Source organism: Vulpes lagopus, chromosome 6 (assembly GCF_018345385.1).
Source record: "Vulpes lagopus strain Blue_001 chromosome 6, ASM1834538v1, whole genome shotgun sequence".
Lineage (NCBI taxonomy): Eukaryota > Metazoa > Chordata > Mammalia > Carnivora > Canidae > Vulpes > Vulpes lagopus.
In genome coordinates, this window is record NC_054829.1 from 23,476,825 (window position 1) to 23,503,421 (window position 26,597).

The following is a 26,597-nucleotide window of genomic DNA, read 5'->3' on the forward strand; positions in this document are numbered from 1 at the left end:
AGCGGGACTAAAGGAGAAAAGTTATGAAAACCATGAGGAAGTGACATGTGTGGCACTGTACTGTCCTTATCAAAAGACTTCCATGGATAAGTGGATCCGTTCAAACCCATGCTATTCAAGGGTCGATTGTACTTAGATTTTTTTTTTTAATTTTAAAAGATTTTATTTATTCACTCATGAAAGATAGAGAGGCAGAGAAACAGGCAGAGGGAGAAGCAGACTCCTGGTGGGGAGCCCAATTCAGAACTCGATCCCAGGACCTGAGGATCAGCCCCGGACGGCAGACGCTCAACCAGTGAGCCACCCAGATGCCCCCTTACTCTAGATTTCACTTAGTATTTTTAGCAGTTACAAAGCAAAAAAGGCCAAATAGTTTTCATGTAAGTGACTTTTATTTTTCTCTGACATTTCACAGTCAATTTCTACAAAACTTCATACTTCCTCAAAAGAATTCACATTTGGTAAATAAATCTCTATCCTAAAGAATTCATAGCAGGAAAAACACTTCAATATATGCACAAGAGTTAACTTTTCTGTTGAAGGAATCATAGTAAAGTCAGACAATACTATAATCAATAAAAAGCCATGAGTGTAATAAATTACAAATATTATTAAACTCCATTCCCATAACTAGTTCCATGAGCAGCTTTTTCTAGATGTGTCTCACCACTGCCAACCAGATCTGCCAAAAGTTCTCTTTAAGGGTTGGTCTAAACTAAGAATTGCTTCTCACTTTCAGAAAACAGTAGCTCTGCCACAGTACTTCATATCAGATCAAATCATGCTCGCTAAGACCATCACTACTTACAGCCTTGTGCAACCAACGGAGATCCTTCTGGTCTACTCCAAGGTTCCTCTATTTGCTGATCTGGCGTCTGGCCCCAAATGTCTGGGAGCTTCAGTGGACCTCTTCTTCCAAGAACTAGCTTCCCTTTTTGGCTTCATCTGCTTACAGCTCCACTAGGGAAAGAACACCCATGCTAACAGCCTAGAGAGACTTCCAGCACTAAGTCACACGATCAGAGAAGAGCCGGGGAGGTGCTGCTTCTCCCTGCCACTCAGCAGTGAGGATCAATGGTAGCTTTCATCATCTTTTACCATAACAGGAAGGGAAATGCAAACCTTAGTCTAGGAAGAAGAGTCCAAGAGGCTTATAGCTCCACAGAGGGTTTTTCCGATAGAATAAATTTGGTTCTCAGCAAGTATGTTCAGATTTTTGACACTCAGTAAGACTCATGACTGGCGCCCAGGCTGTTCTGAATGCACCTGTCTCTGCAGCTTTGCTGCCAAATACTTTCTGCCAAAAAGGAAGCTTCCTAGCATGGTGCACAGAGCAGAGCTGTCGTAGTACCACACAGATTCAGGGGAGGCACAGGGAGTGAGCCAAGAGGAGAATATTCAAAGGAGCTGAGAGTCTGTTTAAAGACACATTTGCTGGGATTTTGAAACTCTTTCAGAAAGCAAATGGCAGGTAATAATTCTGCACTGATCAGGACAGAGCAGAGATTTTACCAAGCTATTTCTAAATTGGTCATATCTAAATCATACATGTCTAATAACAAACTCTGGGCCATCTGAAGCCTTGAAATTTAAAAACTATGTTACAGTTCTAACTACCAGGTGAATGTGATCGTTAGCTTCTGGCCTTGGTAAAATTTCAAGGACATTTTTCTTTGCAGAAAAGATGAAGCTGGTCATATAGAATTTCTTATTAAGGTAATTTGTATGGAGATTTTCAAGAGAATGAAATGTTTAAATGAGATTAAAAAAAAATCTGATATGGTACTACTCAGAAATCCCATTTACCTTTACCATGAAGCTGAAAGAATGGGAATCATCTGGGAATTCCATCACATTCTCCATTTCTAGATGAACTTCAGAGAACCAACACTACACCTCTGGCTTTGCTGCCGACATCCAACGCATGAAGGAAACACGGAAGACTCTGCTCCACAAGTGCTCTGTGTCACTATGACATGTGACAAACAAAAATTTTGGATAGGAAAAGAAAATCAGTATGAAGAATGGTTTCCAATATTCTGGGGACTTCATAACCTCAGGATGATTTTAATTCAAAGTTTATAAAACTCAGTAATCGCTTCTTTTCTCTTTTACAAAAACAAAAGGGGGAAAAAAGGTGGCAGCAGAGAGTTAATTTACATTCTCAGAAACCATGAAGCTATCTTTTGAGATTTTCACACATAAAACAGGTCGCATTGTTTCAAAGGGGGGGGGGGGGGGACGATGACAGGAAGCATAAATTTCCAGAATCCTCCAGCTCCCAACCAAGAGATGCTGGCCATGTCTACTTTCTTCTAAGTCAAAAAAGCAATTCAGCAATTGTAATTCCAGATGGTACTGAATCCATTCCATACTTTAAAAATCTGAAGTATTTTGACTACCAGCTTAAGTGAAGAGAAATCTGGCTTGTGATTTAAGTGTTAAGAGTTCAATGGTGCTACTCTCCTCTCGACTTTCCAGTTTAGGAAGACAAAGTATCACATGATTAAGCGCTTGCACCCTTGGCCCAACCTGTGCCTGAGGCATTTTGGGTTTTGCCCAGGTGGCACGATGCCTTGTGGGATGCAAGCACACCTCGTATTTTCCTCTGTGACTAAGACGTTCAAGGGAAGATCTACAAAGGGATGCTTATGTCACTTATGTCACCTACTCCCTGGCTTGACAGGTATCACTCTGTGTGCTCCTCCCTGTCACCGTACCCTTGCTCACAGTGAGTGGGATGGTGGGAGGCGACAGCCAAAAGAGCCCCACACAACCATCTCTCCTGCTTTGCCCTGTGACCCATCAAAGTGCCTGCAGGCTAAGGAAAGGGGACTTGAGAGTGCTCCGAATCTGAGGTCCTCAGAGGAATGGAGACATATGTAAACTGTGCACAGACCACATGGTTAAGATTGCAGCCAGGTACTGGCTTGTGGCTTCCTAAGTGAACTGCCCAACACTTTAAGTATAGAAGGAAAAGCTTTGGGAAACAGGAGTAATAACAGCCAAAGAGTTAAAAAGAACCACTCAAGTAACACGAAACTATGCCCTCTGGGTTACATGTCTGGGTGGTCAGAGAACGCTTCTAGGTCACCGCCGGTATGACCAGACCCTGATGTTAAGGATGCCTGTAGCTTGGCCCACGCCTGAGGAGCCCTGCTCTTGGTGGCCTCTATAAACAGCTGGGTCTGCTCCTTTAGCTGGTCTAGCTCCACCTGAGTTGCCTGGTTCTGACGAATCAACTCCTTGGTTTTCAGAGTGATCTCCAGCAGACCAGATTTGTGCAGGACCACCAGGGTATTCTGAAAGCGCCTATGCTTGCTCTGCCGCTGCTCGGCGAAGAGGTCGGGGCTGCGGCAGAGGTGCTCGGCAGCCCACAGGGGCGAGCTGTAGTTGGCTGCCAGTGGAGAGAGTGGGGAGCTGCTCTCTAAGCCGTGCAGAGTGCTGTCTGATGCACAGACAGGGCTAGCGGGGGATGCAAAGGTCAGGCTGGGGGCTTTAGCCACGTGGCTGCTGGACACCGGTTGAAGAGTCTGTGGACTTCCACCTGCCACCAGCGAGGGCACACCTTGTAGAGCGGAGTCCTCGGCAAGCTTGGCGCCGGGTGGTGCTGGCGCCGAGGGGCTGGGGGACACGGCACCAGGCTTGGTTGGCTCATTGGAAGACAGGCTTGGCCCAAGTCTCTCAGTACAGACTTTCTTCTGCATCCCACTTTCTCCTCTTTCTTCTGGGCTGAGGGAAAGGCCCCTTTTGCCTGGATGGGGGGCTATTTTCGTATAAGAATTCAGAATGGGCAAGTAGTTCCTGGAATCTGATTTCTTCTCGCCAGTGTGACACGGGCTGACAGGAGACGGCACGGGTGGATGAAGGAACAGGAGCTGTGGCTGTGCTGAGATCACTTCGAAGGAGGGCTGGACAGTCCACGACTGGAGCTGGGATGAGCTGCTGCCCTGCAAATAAAGAAGAGCAGCACACTGCCATTACCTGCCGAGGGGAGAGGCACTTGAAGCCTCTGTCAGGTGCCCATCCCTCACATATGGGGTAGCCCTTCTCAAGAACATGACTGCAGAAGTGGCTTGAAAATCTGACAGAGTCCGGTATCAGCAGTTTGTTGTTTTTCTTTTTCTTTTCTTTTTTTTTTTTTTAAACCTTTCTCAGGAAAAGAAATTGTAGATAGGTGAAGTAATGACAGGGTTAAGGTCACAACTGAGGCAATGAAATATGGACAGTTACGATGTCCTGACCTATTAAAATGTGCTCATCTCAAGACTATAAATGTGTCTTTACAATAAAGCCTGTCTTCATTTAGTTATATCTGTGACCTCTTTGGGTTTTGTTTTGTTTTTTTTCAAGATGTATTTATTTATTTATTTGACAGAGAGAGAATGCACAAGCAGAGGGAGCAGCAGGCAGAGGGAGAGGGAGAAGCAGACTCCTGGTGAGCAGGAAGCCCAATGCGGGGCTTGATCCTAAGACCCTGAGATCATGAGCTTAGCCGAAGGCAGGTGCTTAACTGACTGAGCCGCCCAAGTGTTCCTGAAATGACTTTTGGTTAGAGAGTTACATATTGCTGGGGCCCCTGTTGTGTGAGATAGTTTATGTGGGCACACTCATTTCATCTCCCTAACACCCATGTGGAATTATACCATTTCCTTTCGTAAATAAAGATATTGAGGTTCAGAAAGTGGAAATAACTTGCATTAAGTCTCCAAGCTACTAAGTGGTGAAGTTAGGATTCGACCCTTGGTCTGAGCCTAAAACCATCCCAACCACTCGCTACACTGCTTTCATTATGTTACCCCTCAAATATACACTTTTTTCTAAAAGTATTGATTCAGATGGAAATCTAACAAAGAAGGGCATAGTTACTTATCCCTAATATTTATTTTTTTTTAAGTATTTTTTTTAATTTATTTATTCAGAGAGAGAGAGAGAGAGAGACTGAGAGGCAGAGACACAGGCAGAGGGAGAAGCGGGCTCCATTCAGGGAATCCGACGCGGGACTTGATCCTGGGTCTCCAGGATCAGGCCCTGGGCTGCAGGCGGCGCTAAACCGCTGTGCCACCGGGGGTGCCCTATCCCTAATATTTAAAAGCCAGTCCAGTTAAAACCTAGATCCAAAGATATGCATGTAGATGATGCTAGGAAGGGAGAATCCAACAGAGGTTCTAATCTCCAGTGGGGTCATTTAAGAAAGCTATGGACTTGCTTCCCACATCTGCATACCATGCTGCATACACTTCAGCTTCTTGGACGCCTGGCTAGGAACTTTAGCCCAAATTCAACTATAGTTTATCTGTACAAAGGCTAGGATGACCCGGAGAGCCCATTCTGAAGCCCAGATGGTGTTCAAACACACCCGGGCATATGCATAAGCAAGTAGTGCCAGGCCCAGCAACCACACTTCCTTGTCAGAGATCCAAAATTAAGGGTCTTTTGAAGCAGAGATCAGTCTAGCCTACTCTGTCAGGAGTAAAACTTCAGTTTTCAGCAAAACTATCCCCCTAGTCACTTATGCCATAAGTGACAAGACTGACAAGGCAAACAGATCCAAAAACTCACTCACTGCGCTCCCAAGATGATTTCGGTGCACCGTTCTCAATGCAGCCGTGTGCCCACTGCCCTCATAGATACTTAGCTTATTTGTTCTGATTATTAGGTTTGACAACGTATTATATCTCAGGGAACACAGGTCAAGAATTTCGGCTTAGATAGGATCTCAGAATCATTTCACATAAAGCCTCCACATTAAAGATGAGCAAACTGAAGTTCATAGTCGGGTAATTATGTGCAAGATCACATAGTCCAGCAGCAGAGGGAATCAGACCCTCCAAAGAAAAACACCTAAAAGCAAGCAGCAATAATCAAGACATTACACAATAGGCAGGGATTTTTTTTTTAAAAGCATACAATTATTTTAATTTTGGAACGTGCTGGATTCTAACATGTCTGAAAACACAAAACTCCTAGACTGCTCAGCTAGGTCAGCCTTCCCCGCCAGCTCCCAAGAGAGCCTGGAGCCCGGCAGCCCTCCCAAAGGATCCTAAGGAATGCTGCTTTGCTGGAAAAGCCTCCTCACTGCTCAACCCTCAGCCCTCAGGAGCTGCCAGCCTCGCCTACAACAAAGAAGGCACATAAACAGACAACAGAAGAGAGCAAGAAGACAGAAGGAGAGGAAGGCGGGGAGAAAAAGAAACCCCAGAAGCAAGGAGCAAGCATGGGGGGGAGGGGGGACCTGGACAATCTACTAAGGGCTCCATCTCAGGTCTTTATCTCCTCTCTTCGTTTCAATAAGGACAACTATGCTTCCAGCTGAGATGTGACCTGCCAAGTAAAAATCTTCAAGTTATTTCCTCAAAGTCACTAGGTTGCCTTGTTGAAAATCAGTTTGTGTTCCTCTGTAATAACAAGGTAAACAGTTCAGACCTTAGGGTTTCCTGTCAGGCTCTCGCCATGTTCTTCTTCTACCTAAGGTGGGAAAGTCAACAACACAAAACCACATTTTCCAGCTTCACTAGCTGCAAGCAGCCTCATCAGTGGACCCATGCGAGAACTGATAGGCTTTAGAGCAAAGAAGGGTGAGGTTACATGTTCTTTAGGCAAGTTCACATGATTGAATTCTCTACTTCCACACAATGGGCTGAGCTTACATTTTCATTTCTATGTCTTCTTCTCTTTCATATCCAGACAATAATCATGTAATATGCATAGTTGTGTAATAAAGCCTGAAACAGGGTACTTTTCAATTCCAAAACAATGTCATATGGATTCTACTGGGATAACTGTACCTAAACCAAAGAGCTGCTTTCTCACTAATGACATGGCTTTGAGAGAACATGGAAATTGTCTCTACTTCTCAGACAAATTAATACATCCTGCATTTCTCAATTCAAGGGCAACTCAAGTTAAAAAGAGATTCTTTTATTTCTATCCTCAGTTCTGCCATATGGTGGAATGCAACATTGAAAGTTACGACATTCCTGCTCCTGACTAGAGAATTCTGAGGTCCCTTTGGACGAACCAGGAACACAGAAATAGAGGAGTCCTACTGTCTGGAAAATGGGAACATGGGTCATGATTATTGTAGTCCTTTTGAAAACACTGTCAGTAGCTGAAAGGAAACATCATCTCCCCAGGACAGGAGGAGGCATCAGTGTGGTTCCAGTGGTCTGCTTCTAAAATCTCTCCTTGACGGAGAGGGAGAGGCACTGTACAGGAAGCTCAGACACTTTAATGTGCAGACACATTAGGAGACAGTAGCCCTCCTCACCTGTTTGACCAGCACATTCTTCATTACAACCATCGGGGACAGTGCTGGGAAGGCCGTGCCTGCAGTCTTGGAGTTTTGCCTTGGCCTGTCTTCTCGGCTCCAGCCTAAGGCGCTCAGCATGTCCTCGGACTCCATCTGCTCTGCTGAGCTCAGACACTCTGAGCTCCCATCTGGTGAGCAGAAGAATGGTCAGTTCGCATAGGATCTAGGCTAGGGGCTCCTAAGCAGATCTAAGGAGTTAACAGACTTCTCGGGATGGAATGGAATGGAACATTTGTGATAGGTGGTTTTTGTGAACTTTTCTGAATGGGTCTTTAGCTTTCATTGTATTCTCAACCAAATACACAATAACCCCTCCTACCCCAAAAAATTATGAAGCACTGCCCTAGGACAGCAGACTTCCCTTCTATCTCTATTACAGACAAAAACTTGCATCAGTTAGGTTTCTGTAAAAGTCATCATCACCAGTCTACAGGAGAAACGATTGAAAGCTTCAAAGTTAGATCATTACTTTCAAGAATCTGTCGTTGAAAGGGGAGGGGACTGTGTGTGTGCTGTGGGGCAGGATGAAGACCTGTAGAGGGGCTGGGCACCACAAGATAGCATAATAAAAACAAAACAAAACCAACCTGTAAACCTCAAAACATGCATCCATGATGAAATTTAAAGAGCTCCATCCTAAATTTGTTAATTGTACAATTCTGGGTAAGATCATCAAAGCTGAAATTTAAAATGTGTCTCTATTACCCCCACCTCCACCCAATACCTCCAACACAGGAGGTGCTGATATCCTAAATGCATGCTGAGCATGCCTCCTGGGGATCCTGCCCCATGAGAGATAGAAAGATAATCTCTGAGGTAAAGAAAATGAGATTTCCGGGGATCCCTGGGTGGCGCAGCGGTTTGGCGCCTGCCTTTGGCCCAGGGCGCGATCCTGGAGACCTGGGATCGAATCCCACATCGGGCTCCCTGCATGGAGCCTGCTTCTCCCTCTGCCTGTGTCTCTGCCTCTCTCTCTCTCTCTGTGTGTGACTATCATAAATAAATAAATAAATAAATAAATAAATAAATAAATAAATAAAAATTAAAAAAAAAAATGAGATTTCCCTGATGTGAAATCCATACAAAAAGGACTTAATTAGCTACCTGCCAGAGTAAACCAAAAGACTGCTCTAACCCTGCTAGAGAGGAGTCTGGGAATACACTAAATACTCATCAAAAAGCTCAGAGTAATTTGGCTCAGGCAGGACAGAAATGTGACCATAATTTAAATGAGTCTATCAACACTTGCATTTAATCAGAATCTCTGGTGATGCTTTTCAGAATTTATATATGTTGGGGGTCCTCCCTTCAGTCTACTGAACCAATTGTCTGGTGCCCAGGCAGGTGGATTTTCACAAAGCACAAGTATTCCAAATGTGCACCTCTGGTGAACAGAGCTAGAAACAAAGGACCTCAGAAGCAAAATGCATACCTAGTGCATGGATCTTGATTTCTAAATGCCATTCTGCCCAAAAAGAAAAACAGGGGTCCTTGGAGAAACAGCTAGTCCAATGCAAGTCTTTGCCAGTGAAAAGTACATGATGAGCCTGGACTCTTATTGCCCCAGAAAGCAAGGAAGTGCTCAAATACAAATGGGGTCAAGTAGAAAAGTCACAGGAACTATCTAGAAAGAGCTCCCACTGGCCAAGTTTGGGACAGTTTGACTATCAAAAGAATTAATGATATAGCACTGACAAAGTGAATTACAAAAGAATTCCACAATTCCATAGTGTACTCAATAAAGGAGAAGGAAAAAGGAGAAAGATGTAACATCAAGAGTGTAGTATTCTGGCAAAATGAAAATGCTTATCCTGATCTAATAATGGGGAAACTACCAGAAAAATTCAAAGAGTGAGACATTCTACAAAACAACATGCCTAATTCATTCAAAAATGTCACTGTCATTAAAACAGAAAACAGAAGGAAGAAGGGAAGGAAGAAAAGGCAAGGAAAGATAAGGGCATTGTTCTAGATCAAATCAGACTGAAAAAGACAACTGAATGAAATGCACAATCTTCAGCTGGATCCTGGACCCAAACAAATTTTTTTTTTTTAATTTTTATTTATGATAGTCACAGAGAGAGAGAGAGAGAGGCAGAGACACAGGCAGAGGGAGAAGCAGGCTCCATGCACCGGGAGCCTGACGTGGGATTCGATCCCGGGTCTCCAGGATCGCGCCCTGGGCCAAAGGCAGGCGCTAAACCGCTGTGCCACCCAGGGATCCCGGACCCAAACAAATTGACAAAAAAACAAACAGCTAATAAAAGACATTACTGAGACAGTGGGGAAAATCTGAATACGGACTGTGGCTAATTAATAACTATATTGATGTGAAAATTCTTGGTGACACTGATGTAATCATACAGAAAACATTCTTTTAGGAGATTTGTACTGACGTATATATGTTTATATATATATAAGAAATAGAAACAGGTGAAATAGAAATAGAAACCTCAGAAACAGGTGTGTATGTGTATTGAGAGAGAAAGCAATATGGCAAAATGGTATCACTCAGTCAATCTGAAAGACACCCATGATATTCATTCCCTTTTGTATAGATTTGAAATTTTTCAAAATATAAAGTTGGGAAAATAATTCAAATGGGAAAAACCACCCTGGTTTTACGAATCCCATCACACTCCAAGGTAACAGGCACTGATGAACTCACTCGCTGGCACCTGGCCCAGGAGCGGCCAGAGACATTCACTGGGGCCACTTTCTGGGGCATAATGATTATTTTTAATCCCACTTTATGTTTGAACAACACAATGCTTCTTAAAGAACTTCTACATAGAGAATAAGGCAACTATCAGAAAAACTATCCAGACTTTGGGACATACTACAAAACAAGTGGCCTGGCAAAGCTGAGGTTGTTGGAAGGAATACTGAAATGTCGACAGACTGGAAATAATCGGTGGTAGTGTTACGGATAATGTTTAGTTTCTTCTTTGCATGTTCCTAAATTCCTAAGCTTCTACAATGAGCATACAATTACCATCATGATATGAAAAACATGAAAAACAAACATGATATAAGAGAAAAAAGGAGAGACATTAGGCCTACAATGGTTCCCAAACCAGTCTGATCACAGAAATCTCCAGAGACACTTGTAAAAAGCAAAACCTGCCTTTCAAGCCCTCCCCCAGACCTTTGCCATCACAACCTCTCAGAGAGGAGTCTGGTGATCACTAATTTTTTTTTTCATTCTCCCTCAGAGAATGAACCTTGCCCACACCTTGATCTCAGACTTATAGCTTCCAGAACTGTGAGATGATAAATTTGCTGTTTGAGCCACCCAGTTTGTGATACTGTTATGGCAGTCCTAACAAACTCATACACCACCTTAACCAATAAAAGTCTAGCTAGAATAACCATGGCAATATTCTTACCACTCAGATAATAGGAACTACATATGTATCCATGTGCTTACCCAAACTTCTGCCATAATGTTGGCCCAGTCCCTGATGAGTTTGTGCCAAAGGTCAGTATATACAGAATGCCATAGCAAGGGAATCTTGTGGCTGCCCTACAGAACACCAAAAGGTGTGATAGTCATACCAAATGTAGGTTTATTTTAGTCCTCACACAGAATATTTTCACTCCAGCGCAGCAACTGTGAGCATCTCAGCCAAAGTGTATTCGCCATCATTGAGTACTTCCGATCAATTATTGAGTGAATAAATGAATAAATGAGGTGGATTTGGCTGACATTAACCTAAATTTCATCAGAGCTTTCCACTAAGAACTGGGTTATCGTGTCCCCGTTCCAGAAAGGTAGAGGCCTCTGGAATCACACATCCCTGGGTTCAAATCCCAGCTCTACTGGCCAGTTGCATGATCTTGGAAATTATATAATCTTTCTTTTTTAATAACATTTTTAAAATTAATTAATTAATTAATTAATTTATTTATTTATTTGAGAGAGAGAGTGTGTGTGTGTGTGTGCGTGTGAGTGAGGAGGGAAAAGAGCAGAGGAAGGGGGACAAGCAGACTCTGCACCAAGCAGAGCTTGAAGCAGGGCTTGACTCCAGGCTCCATCCCATGACCCTGAGATCATGACCTGAGCCGAAATCAAGAGCTGGATGCTTACCCGACTGAGCCACCCAGGCGCTCCAGAAATTATGTAATCATTCTGTGCCTCAATTTCCTCATCTCTAAAATGGGGAACATAATAGTACTTTCTTACAGGATAGTTGTTATGATAATTTTATGTGAACTATGTAGCTTACTATGTAGCTTGAAGTGCTGCAGTTGGTTCTTACCAGCTCACAAGGACTGATAGTATACATCTTTTCTAATTCCCCAAATCTTCCCATCCCCATATTTGGTCACATTGTAGCCTGAAATTAATTGGTCCTGGTGAGAGTATATGCACCATGGAAACTGGCAAACATTATCCATCCATTATCCATTGGTTATGCAGAATTTATATGGTAAATTCTATACAAATGTCCACAACATTATTATTACTCAGCAGGTCCTCCAACTCCCTTGTGAGTTTGCGAAGGCATTCTGCTAATTAAATGATAACACTGATGATATTCCTTTGGCAATTGATGACCTCAGGGGAATCAGTACATACCTGGGTGGTGGTGATCGTTATTTTTAACAAGAACCTCAGATGAAACTTATGATGAGTCAAGCTTGGGAAACAATGCTGAGAGAGAAGAAAAACCCAAAGGGCTAATAAATTGGCCCTCCTTCCCTGGACTGTCCTTATTCTAATCCTTCGATTTGCTGGTGCTCTGTTTCTCTCTGAGCAACAATCTATTTATAATTTGGCTTCTCATGCAGGATGCCTACAGGGAGAAAACACACCAATCTAGGGATAAGAGAACTCTAATTTTCCTAACAGCTGCATTTCTCACTATAAATTAATAAATCAACAAGATGGATTGATTAGTCTCTGTGAAGCTGGATAACATAAATCTTCCTCTAGGAGGGGGCTCTACTCTCAGGATGCTGACCCAGCCAGAATTCCCTGCCATCATCTCTCTGCATCCTCTCAGCCAAAGACATTGACACTAGAGCCATCTCTAAGCCAGTACCCTCAAACCTGGAAATAAAAGTGCCCAGCACAGTGAAAATTGAAAGATTCACTGTGTAGGCAGCTAGCCCTTTCAGATAAGGTTTAAAACAAACTAGCAAGGGAAACTGAAAACTGTTCTACTTTCTTGTCTCTAATAGATTTTCAAGTTTGGAACTGCACTAGGGGTCCCACAGTCCAAATACAAAATGCAGATATGCAGGGATGCGTTGTGGAGGGAAATGTTTTTAAACATCAAAATTACTTTTTTTTTTTTTTTAGCAAAAAAAAAATATGCTACTTTGTTTCATTTGCTACAGGGTGACAGCATGCAGTAGTACTTTTTTTTCCAGCCATGTAGCTATTCCTATGAAAAAGGAGCTAAGACAATAGGATTACCAGTACTTAAAGATTTTTTTTCCAGTAACCACTTGCAACAGTTGGAAACAGAAGATTGAAAGTTGAGAGAGTCTGAGTTGAAAAAAGATGTCAGATCAATTCCTTCAGAACCAACCCCAGGTGACTGATGGGAAGCCCACCATATGGCACCAGAATTACCATTTTAAGAGATCAGATATTTATCCTGTACATGAGAGCTTCCCACGTTTATCACACAAATGAATTTTAGGGAGGACGTTTTTCAGGCAAATCATTCATTGCAACATGGAAGGAATAAGGTATTTTTAACCTGAAAATCCGGAGTCCTTGTCTGATTCGGCGGCTGCCATGCCGAGCTGACGAGCCACCTTCTTCATCTCTGTGCCTTTGCCCAGTTTGGCTGAGAGTCTTCGAGGGCTCTCTCTGGATGGGTTTTTCCTCTCCATGTTTTACAGGGCTGGAAGTGGATGCATCAGGCCTCCTTTCCTCTGGATTGCCCTGGGAACAACAACAATTACGTAAGAAGACAGTGCCTGGAGAGCTGACACAGGTGATCCAGGCGGTGAAGAGGGTGAGGGCAGAGAACACTGGCCTCGCCCACTTCCTCGTATTTTCTCAGAGACCTCGGCTTACACGAGCTTCCACTTTGCTACACAGCAGAATGGTTTCTACCCAAAAGGAGGTTCACTGTCCTCTCCTGCCCTCAAATTCCATTACAAATTCAGGGCATACAAACCACACTCAGTGGAAGCATTGTAAAGTGCTAACAAAGGCACACTTGATTAGGCTTTTTGGAAGGGGTAACTCACCCCATGCCCCAAGGGAGGGAGGAGTGGTGATGCCCATCTCCGACGAGGCTTGCCTTCCCAGTATGCACTGGCAGACTCTGGACTTAGTGCCAACTCCCACAGTACAGTTGCTCAAATTAACCTTTCACTTCTTTAGATGAAGTACTGAACAAAGTAAACACAACTCATATATGCATGTTCCATTTTGGCTTAAAAAGAACTTTCCTGCATAAATAAGATCGTGTATAATAGTGCTTTGATTCTATACAAGTCCACACACAATATTACTCTGTTAATGTCCTCCTCGGTTGCTATTCCATTTTACAGAGGAGGAAGTTGAGGCTCATATAAGTGACAGCCATTTAAAAATATTTATCAAGGGGCACCTGGGTGACCCAGTCAATTAAGCTTCTGCCCTCGGCTCAGGTCATGATTCTGGCTGGAGTCCCAGGATCAAGCCCTACATTGAGCCTCCCATCAGGCTCCCTGCTCAGCAGGGAGTTTGCTTCTCCCTCTCTCTCTGCCCCTTCCTCTCCTTCCCCACTCATGTGTGCTCTCTCTCTTACTCCTCTCTCAAATAAATACTCTTAAAAAAAAAGAGAAATATTTATCAACTGCCCACTATGAAGCAGGCATTGTGCTAGGACCAATACAAAATGCACAGAAGAGACATGGTCACTACCTTGCTGGAGCTTTTGATCTAGAGAGCCAGAAAGACATTAATCCAGTAATCACACAATTACTTAATCACTATTTTTGATAATAGCTATGAAGGGAAGGGGCTAACAGTCGGAGATGGTGAGGGAGGGCTGGGCAAGGGAAGACTTTCCTGAGGAAATGCCATGTAGCTGGATCGGAAGTTAGCTGGGGGGGATGGGTGGGACGTGGCCACGTAAAGGCCCTAAAGGAACAAGAGTTTGAAACATTCAAAGAGTTGGGAGACCAGGGAGTCCAGAGCACAGTGCAGTGCAGGGGGGCGGGGGGGCGGGGGTAGAAGGCCATGCACTTGTGCCTAGAGAGATTGATGGGGGTCAAACAGGCAGTGCCTCATAACCCATGATCGATCAGCATTTTATTTTATTTTTAAAGATTTTATTTATTCATGAGAGACACAGAGAGAAAGGCAGAGACACAGGCAGAAGGAGAAGCAGGCTCCATGCAGGGAGCCCGATGTGGGATTCGATCCTGGGTCTCCAGGCTCACACCCTGGGCCGAAGGCGTCACTAACCCTCTGAGCCACCGGGGTTGCCCTCGATCAGCATTTTAAAAGCATTTTGGATGCTGGACTGAGATTAAAGTGAAGGGAGGTAAGAGAGGCACTGAGATCACTCAGATACTACCACAGTAGCCAGGGTGAATTAAAGTTGTAGCAGTGGAGATGGAGAGAAGCAAACAGACTGGAGATCTATTCAGAAAGAAGACTTGATGGGAATTGGTCATTGCATGTTGGGAAGTAGATGGTGGTACCATTTCCTAAGCTAGGCAGCCCAAGAATTGCACAGAGGGACTGGGTGGGGTGGCTAGGCTGGTCCAGTCTTGGCCACGTAGAGAGAAGTGGCCGTGGGTCATCTGAGTGGAGATGCTGGGGAGACTGTCACATGTACAAGTGGGGAGCCCAGAGAAGCTAAAGAAGCCTAGACTTGCCCCAGTGACACACCTCGTCCATAGCAGATCCAGAATTTGGCTAGCAGTGAAAAGAATGAGACAAATGAACCCTTCAAAGGGCTGGCAGAGGCTGAGAACATTCTACATATTTTAACAAGGACATCTGAGTCCTGTGGAATGGCAGTGGTTAGGATGGCATAAGACCACAAAGGCTATTGCAGGGATAAAGAGGACAGGAAAAATGGCAAGGACAATGAAAACTGGGTAGAATTCATATGTTGAAATCCTAACCCCTAGAGAGGATGGCATTAGGAGGTGGGGCCTTTGGGAGGTGCTTGAATCGTGATGGTGGAGCCCTTGTGAATTCGATTAGTGCACTATAAACCAGACTCCAGAGAAATCCCTTGCCCCTTCCACCACAAGAGGACTGTGAACATTCTGGGACCCAGAAGATGACTGTGCTCAGCCCCTGATCTTGGACTTCCAGCCTCCAGAACTGTGAGAAATACATTTTTGTTGTTTATAAGCTACGCAGTCTGTGCTGTTTTGTTACAGCACCATGAATGCACAAAGATATTAGGTATAAACAATGCCTGGTGATGTTTTAATTCACAGTCCACTTGCAGCTCCATCCATTCGTCTTTCTGAGTGGAGCGAAACACGAGCTCCCTGCCAAAGGGCACTGTATCTGGAATACCCTGAAATGCCACGTCTGAACATTTCCCTAGCGGAGGATCTAGTGAAGAACATCAACTACTCCAGAAGCAGAGGAGCAATTTAAGATAAAATTAAAGACAAGGATGTTTACGAGCAACCATCTTGCTCCTACTTTTCATACAGTAGAAGTGGACTAAAGGGAACTCTTCTTTTTTTTTTTTTAAGATTTTATTTATTCATGAAAGACACAGAGAGAGGCAGAGACACAGGCAGAGGGAGAAGCTGGCAGGGAGCCTGATGTGGGACTCAATCCCAGGACCCCGGAATCACGATCTGAGATCACGCCCTGAGACGAAGGCAAACACTCAACTGCTGGACCACCCAGGTGTCCCTAGAGGGAACTCATCTGAATGAGACTGAATTTTAAACACAACTCCAGGGGCACCAGGGTGGCTCAGTCAGTTAAGCATCTGCCTTCATCTCAGGTCACGACCCCAGGGTCCTGGGATTGAGCCCTACCTCGGGCTCCCTGCTGAGTGGGGAGCCTGCTTCTTCCTCTCCCTCTGCTTGCTACTTCTCCTGCTTGTGTGTTCGCTCTGTCAAATAAATAAAATCTTAAAAAAAAAAAAAAAAAACACACAACTCCAAGTAAAAACTATTTTGGACCATAACTTATTCAAGGGGACTGGCTTCCCCGCTTCAGTCAGTCAAACCACACACTCTTACACAGGTCACAAGTTAAGTACCATGTGCACAAAAGATACACAATGGCACTGTCCCATCTTGCATAACACAACAGAAAGGTGATATCTCTAGTGGGTAGCTATGATGTTTGACAGCATGAATAATCCAGTTGAAAAGGTAGACCTGGGAGGCCCAGTGGTTGAGCATCTGCCTTTGGCTCAGTCATGATCTTGGGTCCTGGGATTGAGTCCCGTACTGGGCTCCTCGTGGGGAGCCTGCTTCTCCCTCTGCCTATGTCTCTGCCTCTCTCTGTGTCTTTCATGAATAAATAAAATCTTTAAAAAAAAAAAAAAAAGTAGACCAAAATGTAGAACTGCATCTCTAATTAAATCAGGATCCTTTTGTATGGAACCCAACAAATGTGCATAGTTTCATTTTCCTGAAGTAATACCATGGAAAGTAAACCCGACGCTTCTTCAAAATGGAAGGAGATGTAGCTTGTGGATGGGCAATGAGACTTATTCAAGTCTGACCCTGCTGTTGATTTTGATCAGGAAGGGTAGCTCATGTTAGTTGCAACTAATTGAGCACTTGGCAGAGTTCCACATTACCTTACTAGATATGAATTATTTAACAAGTATTTTCGATAAAGCGCCCCAGTTTGGTCTATAATCATTTTGAAAAGACAACGAAAAAGCTCTTGCTACTGTTACTAAAGTATGGTCAACGGAACTACAGAAGATATGTAGGAATTTTCTGGCTCATTGAGAATGTGCAGGACAATACTAATTGTGGAATCAAAACACAAACATTGGCCAATAGGTTAAAAGGAGAACAGATGCAAAAATGTTAAGCCCCAGAAAATTGGTGGCAGCTGGAAATAAAGAATGCATAATCCACTTTAGAACAGCACACAGGGGAGACTGGGTGGTTCAGTTGTTTAAAAATCTGCCTTTGGCTCAGGTCATGATCCTGGGGTCTTGGGATCGAGTCCCATGTTGGGCTCCCTGCTCAGCAGGGAATCTGCTTCTTCCTCTCCATCTGCTCCTCCCCCAGCTCACACTCTCTCTCTCTCTCAAATAAATAAAATCTTTAAAAAAAAAAAAAAAGGCAAACTACTTTGGATGTGAAAGTGACTAAAAACATGGAAGCCTCTGTCCTAAGTAGAGTTCTTTTTAAGCCTTGGGAAGGTTTCCATGGGATGGGTAATGAAGGGCTACATCATTCTACCTTGACCTGTCCTCTCTGAGAGGAGAGGCACTGCCTTCCTGGGTGTGGCGCTGGGGACGTCAATGAGCCAGTGAACAACAGATCCACTCATGCACAGCACCACGTGAGGCCCATGACATGAGACAAGCACGCAGCGGGGGAACTTACTACCACCGCTCTCAAATCCAAGGCCGTGCAACCAGCAGTCTGAAAACCTTAAGGTTTTTTTCCTCTTCAATATTATTTTACATTGAACTTAGATGCTCATAAGCTGACTAGCAGTTGGAAATGGGTTACTGAGCCCATTTCACCCACCATGCCATCTCCTGTGTCCTGGCACAGACTGGAAACCACTAACGCACCCTGCTTTACAAACATCTGAGGTCCTCACGTGCCTGACTTTCCACTGAAAGGACTCCAGCTTAAGTTCCTTTAGACTGTCACAATCGACCCTAAAGGGGCCTCTTCTAAATGCATCGTAACACATTGTCCAAAATGTTCCCAGAGGGAATGGTACACATGAAACTCATAATATAAAGTGAATCGAGGGTGGCCTGGGTGGCTCAGCGGTTTAGCACCACCTTCGGTCCAGGGCCTGACCCTGGAGACCCAGGATCGAGTCCCACATCGGGCTCCCTGCATGGAGCCTGCTTCTCCCTCTGCCTGTGTCTCTCACGAATAAATAAATAAAATCTTAAAAAAAAAAAAAAGTGAATCGATAAATACAGAAGTTTATATAAATAAGTATAACATAAAATTCTAACAAGTGCTCCATAGCACTTGGATCTTCTCTTTTTACACTCCTTACATCAGGGTCTAGTTATTTGTCTCCTCAACCTCAAGAGTTGTCTTTTTTTTTTTTTTTCCATCTTTGCAACCTCAACCCTGCACAATTAATATGTGAGGTCCTCAACAGAATAATACATTCCAACAAATCTTCTGTCCTGCTGAGTCTCGCTGACAGCCGAGCAGCTTAGCTGTCACCGAAATACCTGAACAGCTTGAAGGTCAAGACTGCATTTCCAAACACCAGGATCACCTCAAGATCTAACTTCCAGGTCTGGTCTCCTGTGAGAAATAGGTATCTCATCTACCCCTTATTCTAAGGTGAAACCTCAGGGGTAAATCCACCAACTGAATTAAAGGTTGTCTAATCCACAATCTTTATGGAGATTTAGGCTCCTGATAAAAGGGAGACCCAAGGTTTACAAGGAAAGGATCTGAAATGCTGCTCTCAGATCTTTCCTTTTATAGACACTTGGCAACTTTCCCAAGAGCTCAAGTTCCCTTTAAAATGCATCACGTGGATAACATGCGTGCATGGACAGAGGTGTGAGGTGAAAGCCCAAGCAAAGGCTTAATTACAAAAAAAGCACAAGGCCATAAAAATTAAGACTTTACCACCCAGAAAATCATGAGTAATCCCAGCTAGAATTATAAATACATTACTGGCTTTTCCCTGAAGTTATTTTCTCCTGGTGTCCATGTGGGAGATACCACTCGGGGGAAATATCTGTGTGTGTTAACAGAGGGAGGACCCCGTCCCCCAACCTAAATCTCAAATATTCATCCTCCCCTTTCACATCCACTTCCATTCTCCAACTTGGCTGCAAATTTATGTCAAAGATCCCAAACCCCGATTCCACACGATGTCCTGTTTGGAGGACCAGATATGGCTCCCTCCATTCTCCTCTTTCAAAGAGGAGATAAGATCAGAGAAATTCTCCAAATCCCCAGCTTCCCAGAAGGGTTCACAGTAACAGTGCCCACCTCCCCATTCGCACCAGCCCACGCTGCATCTGTGCCAGACGGTAGGAGCACCCTCCAGGCATCCACCAGCCTGCCAGCTCAGCAGGGCAGAACTGGGCAGACCCTAGGGCTGTGCTGTGACTGGCATACCACCAGGCTCCCGGGGCAAACGCCCAGGCAACGTGCATTGCCAGGACTTGGGCAATAACAGGGAGCCCGGCTGCGGCCTGTGCCCTGAGCCCGGCTCAGAACTACCCGAAACCCCCGCACTAAGCACTAACTCCTTACTTGGCGCTGCGCACCTTCTCCCCCCACCTCCCCACGCGCTGGCACCATACCTGGCAAGCTGGCCACAGGGAGAAATAGCCAGCCAAGTGGGTGACAGCAGGTCTCTGCAAAAGGCAGCACCCCTGCGTCCCGGGCCGAGGAAGGGGCCCTCCGTGCACCCCCACCCTGGAGGCGCGGGGCCCTCCCCGCGCTGCCAGCCCCGCGCCCGCTCACCTGCCCGTTCCCCGCGCCTCTGCTCAGAGCCCCTGGAGGCCCGCGGGCTCTGCGCCGCCCGCACGCCCGGCAGACCCAGCCCAGGGCCCGGCCGCCCGGCCGCCCCGGCCGCGTACCCCACTCGCTCCGCACCCTCAGCCCCCAGGCCCGCCGTCTCCCTCCCACGCAGCCGCGCCCCTCGCAGCCACAGCAACCAACTAAAAGGGGGACCGACGCACCGCCCCCTGCTCCCACCTTTTGGCCCTCCGTCCCCCCAAAGTCTGGCCCTCTCTTCTGCCTACGTCGCCTCCCTCCTCTCCGCTACTCCTGCGCCTTGCCCCACGCTCCCGGCGCGAACCCTCCACCCCGGGGCCCAGCCCTCCCACTCTCACCTAGGGCCGAGGTCGCCTCTCCACGACCGGCCCCGCGGGTCAGGCGGCGCATGCGCGAGCCCGGCCCCGCAGCTCCATGACAACCCCGCCGGCGCCGGGTCTCGAGCTACTCCCCACCCCCCCACCCCCACCCGCGCGCCTCCCGCCCATTTCTCCTCCCTCCGCCTCCGCGGCGGCGCTCTCCGGCCACGTGACTCGGCTCGGAGGACCCGGCACCATGGAGACCGCCGACGGTTCTCCTAGAAGGGCCCCGCCCCCACCGGAAGGCGAGGCGGGGACGCCTCTCGGGGAGGCGCGGGCGTCCCTAAGAGGCCTACACTCTCTCCGCGGAAGGCGGGCGTCTCTATGGTTGGTTCCGCGGGCTCGCCGCCATTTTGTACAGGGTTAGGGTTAGGGTTAGAGTTAGAGACCCCTCCCCACCCGCCCCCTCCCCCAGCGCAGAGCCGAGCGGGCACGGCTCCGAGGCGGGGTTTGGAGGAGCCACGGGGGGCCGGGCGTGGAGCGGACCCGAGCGGACGGAGGTGGCCGAGGGAGAGTGGCTCTCGGTCTGTACGCAGGGACACCCGCGGGCCGGCGGTGCGGACGGGCCTGCCGACGGGCACGTGGGGCGGCGGCGGCGGCGGCGGGCGGGCGGGCGGGCGTTCCCAGCCGCCTGGAGACGGGGGCGCGCGAGGCAGGGACGCGGTCGGTGCTGCTGTCGGTGGCTCCGCGTCGTTCGACGCACGCTTGCTTGCTTCGCCCCCCGCGACCGCCGAGCTGGCGGGCTGTAGGTGGGTACAGCCCCTCCCGCCAGCCCTTGGACACGGGTCACAGCGAGCACGCGGGTTCAGACGCTCAAGGAAAAGGGGCTGGGATCGCCTCTCGCGTCGGAGCAGGGAGGGCTCCTCATTAGACGGTCCTAAGGTGCATGCACAGGGACCGACAGGTGGAGGCGACTTCTGGAGCTGCCCTGCCTGGTCGCCGCTTAATCACTAGCGATGGTTTGTTTATCTTTTAAAGATTTTATTTAGGGCAGCCCGGGTGGCTCAGAGGTTTAGCGCCCGCCTTCGGCCCAGGGCGTGATCCTGGAGACCCGGGATCGAGCCCCGCGTCGGGCTCCCTGCGTGGAGCCTGCTTCTCCCTCCGCCCGTGTCTCTGCCTCTCTGTCTCTCATGAATTAAAAAAATCTTTTAAAAATAGATAAAATCTTTTAAAAATAATAATAAAATTTAAAAAATAAAAATAAAAGATTAACAAATAAAATTTTTTTTAAAAAAAGATTTTATTTATGAGAGACACACACAGAGGCAGAGGGAGAAGCAGGCTCCATGCGGGGAGCCCGACCTGGGACTCCAGGATCCGGCCCTGGGCTGAAGGCGGCGCTAAACCGCTGAGCCACCCGGGCTGGCTTACTAAGGGGTGTTTAAAATACAAAATTTCAGGGAATCCCTGGGTGGCTCAGTGGTTAGGCCCTACCTTCAGCCCAGGACATGTCCCTGGAGTGCCGGGATCGAGTCCCGTGTCGGGTCCCCCGCATGGAGCCTGCTTCTCCCTCTGCCTGTGTCTCTGCCTCTCTGTGTGTCTCTCATGAATAAATGAATGAAATCTTTAAAAAAAAAAAATTACAAAATTTCAGAGATGACTGGGTAGCTGAGTCGGTTAAGCCTCTGCCTTCAGTTTAGGCCATGATCCCAGGGTCATGAGACGGAGTCCAGCCCCTGACCCCTGCTAAGCGGGGAACCTGCTTCTCCCTCTCCTTTAGCCAATCCCAACCACCCCCACCCCCACCCCCGCTGGTGCTTGCTCAGGCTCTAGCTCTCAAAAAAAAAAAATGTATATATATATTTATTAAATATATATATATTTAAAAGAAATCTAAAATTTCCAGCGCCTTATTTGCACCAGCCTCATTTCAAACCCTCAATGGCCACGTGTAGCTAAACGGCTACCTTATTGGGCCTCACAGATGATAGCAGCACATTGCCAATATCACAGAGTTGTGTTCCACCACTGGATCGGGATCGGGATCACGGGACGGGGAGGAATCGCCCCGTGTTGGTAATCCAAGCCTTTTTAAGTGCTGCTAGGTCATGGTTAATCACGTTAGTCCTCTAGACACAGATAATGCTAATGCATTACTCCACATCAATGTTTTTATTAGCCTAAGCCCCACCAACAAATAATAATTGAATGCCTACAGCATGTAAGGCTTTTGTTGAGGGGATGGAGGGAGTGAAAACAATAGTTAACAATTATCAAGCAATTAAGATCCAGGCAGCTTTAACATGCATTCTCTCACGATGCTTCTGCAAATTTATGAGGTTGGTGCTCCTGTCATTTGTAGTTGACAGATATGAGAGCAGTGAGGTTTATGCTACTGATGACACAAACTACTAAGTCGGAGATCTGAACCATTAACCATATTGCTTCTTTTTATGGGGGGGGGGGGGATGGAATAAAACATTCTTTGTCTTCAGACACCTTAGAATCTGATATGGGAAAGACATGCTCTAATAAACTATGTGAGAATGTTGTTAAGTGTCAGAGGATTCTGACCATAAGCTAATTAATAAAATCAAGGAAGAAAAAAAGAGCCTTCAGTTTGTTTTTTTGTTATCGGAGAAGGAAGAGAGCAGAAGGTAAAGCTTTAAGGACAGATAAAAGTTGGATTTACGATAATGGAAGTAGATGAGGGCATAATGCATACCAGGCAGCAGGGAATCAATGAAATAAGGCAAAGCGTGAGGATTATTTTAGTCCCCCAAAGGTGCAAGTAAACCAGACTTACCTTATTTTACCTGTTTTATGAGCAGACATTCATGCTGCAGTAATAACTTGAACTTTAAGGACAAGTTTGCTAATGGAACCAAAATCAGACCAATTTAATTTGACAGGTGTGATTTTTGATGAGTATGGATTTATATAACTAATGATATAAAATAAGCATTCCGGGGCAGCCCTGGTGGTGCAGCAGTTTAGCACCGCCTGCAGCCCGGGATGTGATCCTGGAGACCCAGATGGAGTCCTGCATTGGGCTCCCTGCGTGGAGCCTTCTTCTCCCTCTGCCTGTGTTTCTGCCGCTCTCTCTTTCTCTGTGTCTCTATAAATAAATAAATAAAATCTTTAAAAAAAAATAAGCAATTCATAAAAACAGGTAATTTTTTTTAAATGAATAATATTTTTATATAGCTAAACCAATGTAAAAAATTTTCTTCCTGGCTTTGTTCATTTGCCAGGGTTTGTAATCAGCATCTTTGTTGATGGTTTCCTTGGTGCCATGACTTCTTTCATCTATACTGTCATGCTTACATTTAGGCTAAGGTTCCTATGAGGAGAGTGGGTATCAGAGCACAGTGTCTCCTTGCTGAAGAGTCCTTTCCAGTTGGAGTTCTCCGTACCCCTTGTGGTTCAAGACTCGTTTTGCCACCACCACTGCCAGCAGGGGGAGACCTGCTCCCTTAAATGCTACACTCAAGGTTTTGCAAATTGGCTTCTTTTCCTTTCTCTGGCCCTGGAGTGCTGCAGCATGGAGTCAGAAGCTGCACTTCCACCCAGCCTACTTTATTAAGCTGTTGACTCCCTTGTCCATATGAAGATTTGCATTTCAGTCCTGCACAATGATGCCAGGAAGAGTCAACCTTGTGTTGAGTTTCATTTGAAGATATTTTCAAGTATACAATATGGTCTATAATTTAAAACACTTGTAATTAATTGTCTAATACTTATTTTAATATGTAAAGATGAATTTAAAGTTAAAATTAGCTTAGAACTATTTTAAAGTAATTGAAATAGTGAATAGAGTGAAAGTATTCAAAAGATGAAGTTTCAAATCCCTGCTTCTATCAATATCATTTTATAAAATAAGGGCATTTTGGCCAGCCCAGGTGGCTCAGTGTTTTTTTGTTTTGTTTTGTTTTGTTTTTGTTTTTGTTTTTTTGTCTGTGCACAGAAATGATACATTTATTGAAAGAGGCTCAGTGGTTTAGCGCCGCCTTGAGCCCAGGGCATGATCCTGGAAACCCAGATCAAGTCCCACATCAGGCTTCTGCATGGAGCCTGCTTCTCTGCCTGTGTCTCTGCCTCTCTCTCTCTCTCTCTCTCTCTCTCTGTGTGTGTGTCTCATGAATAAATAAATCTTAAAAAAAAAAAAAAAAAAAAAAAAACAAAGAAGGGCATTTTAACATCTTTCCCCCACATATACCCAGGAAGGAAGATAGGCCATAATCTCATGATTTAAAAATGAAATAATTTCTACTTCATGAAAAATTCATTGCATGGTTCTTATTTTTCCAGTTTTGTTGAGGACCAGTGAAAACATCACCTCAAGGCATCAGTTCTTGGACCAGCACCTGAGAACCATCTTGTATTTTCCCAAACCTTAGTCTGGCCATATGTCAAGTAGCTATCCTCTAGACTGAATCTAGCATTAGACTCACAATGTTTTAAGAGGATTTGCTGGGATGATAGGTATGTATGTACTCTGGAGTCCCAGAGCCGTGAGTTGGTGAGAGAAGAGGACAGGGGCCCTAGCCTGTGCATGGGCAGAGGGTTCTACAGGTCCCAGGCTGGCAGGGGCAGAGGTGGGTGACAGTGGGATTCATGCTTCTTTTTTTCTTAGCAGACTAGGCCCCCATCAGCCAGCTTGGTTTGGGGCTCATATTCTTAGGGGCTATCTGGAAAAGCAGGGAAGACAATAACATTTAAGTCACAATCAGGACATTAATATACAGGCACAGGTTTGATTTCAGGGGCAATGGAAGCCCCACCACCAAATAGCTCTCTGTCTTCTTGCCTGTACCTGAAATTCCTTTAAGTGAAATTGCTTGACTTTCAAATACTCTAGAACCTAAGACAAATTTTTTCATGACCACTAACAGAGTGCTTACTATTTGTTAGTCGCTGTCTTAAATATCTTGCCCAGATTTACTAATTTAGTCCTCACAGAGTCCCAGGGGATGGTTGAGGTATCATTAGTCTCATTTTACAGAGTAAACTAACATAAAAACACCATGTTATTTGCCAGGGTCCCTGGTAGTAAGTAGTGAAACCAGACTTTGAATTCCATAGGCCATGCTTTTAGCCATCCTGCTAGACTGCTTCCATGTTCAAGTGGAAGTGGTACCACCACACCGTTTCCTACTGTGCTGAAGGGGAGGCCAGTGGGGAGCCAGAAGGCACTAGGTACAAGCACTTGTGTGGGAAAGGATGCCAGGAAAGGAGACCGGACACCACAAAGGTAAACTTTGCAGAAAACCCCTCCATCTGGTTGGTTGTCTACTCCACCCATGATAGAGATATTTTGTGTGGGGTGGGGATGGGAGGTAGTGCTGATTTCAAGCCACTTACCTTTCCAAACGATGCGACAGCTGCCTTTTACCTGTTAGATCTACCTTGAATCTTATCAGTGGAAATATTTTTTAAGTGTCCTCTCCCCCCACTGAATATGAAGTTTTTGACATATACTCATAACGTCTCCTTCACTCAATGGCCCAGAAAGCTGTTCAATTTCCCCTTTGGGTGGAACCATTTGATTCTACCATTTGACAGGTTCTCCGGGGCCACATCTCCTATCTTGCCTTATGGGCTGCCCTCCCTTCTGTAAATAGCCTTGGATCCCAGCTATGTTCCCCAGCATGGGCACCCCCAGCAGAAAGCCAGAGGGGGCTGGGGCTCTTCAGTGGAACCTGATATTTCAGTAATAGGAAGCTGGCTACAAAGCCCAAGATCAGGAGTAGCCTCTATACAAGACACTGATTATTCCTCAGATGAAACACTTGCTGTCTCTGGCGACTCCATCTAGACTGGTTCGTGTTGCAACTTCTTGGGTACCTATCTGTCTTCCCCACTGGAATCCAAGCACCTTCAGGGCAGGGATTACATCGAATGTTTTTCTTTCACAAAGCAAAAAACATCACATAGTAAATATTCAACCAAGGTGTCATCAAGGGGACCCCTGCTTCCTGGAAATTTAACTGTGCACTCACACATCAGTGTCGAGGCTCTAGAAAAGGAGAACTGCACCAGCCATGTGAGTTGAGTCACTTATGTGGCCACTGGTGCAAGAACAGACTGGAGAGCTTTTCTTTTGTCAGTTCCCAGACTCACCCTCTGCTCTGTCCCACCTCCAAGCCTCTTGCACACAACTATATGTATCACTGGGGCTTGTTGAAAGGTGGAGCGAAGGTCGCCGCTGACAGGTTTTGCTCCACACTTAGTAATTCTGGCAAAGAATCTGTTGTTACTACTAAACCCCCACCCCACCCCAGTCATTGGAGGTCTCTCCTGTTCTGGGCGTTTGCTCAACATTGCTCTTGAATCCTCCTCCCTGACATTTGATT

At 45.8% G+C, this 26,597-nt stretch overlaps 1 protein-coding gene across 5 annotated transcripts; it reads right to left on the reverse strand.

Moving 5' to 3' along the window:
- Positions 1 to 373: 373 nt before the first annotated feature.
- Positions 374 to 20,397, reverse strand: CIPC (CLOCK interacting pacemaker). Of its 5 annotated transcripts, none has more exons than XM_041759242.1 (4): positions 20,281 to 20,397; positions 13,027 to 13,214; positions 7,271 to 7,440; positions 374 to 3,950 (listed from the first exon to the last, which is right to left on the reverse strand). In XM_041759242.1, exons 2-4 carry the CDS (start codon positions 13,160 to 13,162, stop codon positions 3,057 to 3,059), a joined length of 1,200 nt encoding a protein of 399 aa, XP_041615176.1. In that variant the 5' UTR covers positions 13,163 to 13,214; positions 20,281 to 20,397; the 3' UTR covers positions 374 to 3,056. The 5 variants fall into 5 exon arrangements, with proteins under 5 accessions (XP_041615176.1, XP_041615178.1, XP_041615179.1 ...); XM_041759244.1 differs by lacking the exon at positions 20,281 to 20,397 and adding an exon at positions 20,144 to 20,256; XM_041759245.1 differs by lacking the exon at positions 20,281 to 20,397 and adding an exon at positions 19,910 to 20,067.
- Between the last annotated feature and the right edge of the window lie 6,200 nt (positions 20,398 to 26,597).

Coding starts and splice junctions, on each gene's coding strand:
- CIPC (XM_041759242.1), bottom strand. CDS start 13,162: ATGGAGAGGAAAAACCCATCCAGAGAGAGCCCTCGAAGACTCTCAGCC. Junction 7,441..13,026: donor CAAGGACTCCGGATTTTCAG/GTTAAAAATACC, acceptor TCTGCTCACCAG/ATGGGAGCTCAGAGTGTCTG. Junction 3,951..7,270: donor AGAATGTGCTGGTCAAACAG/GTGAGGAGGGCT, acceptor CTTTATTTGCAG/GGCAGCAGCTCATCCCAGCT.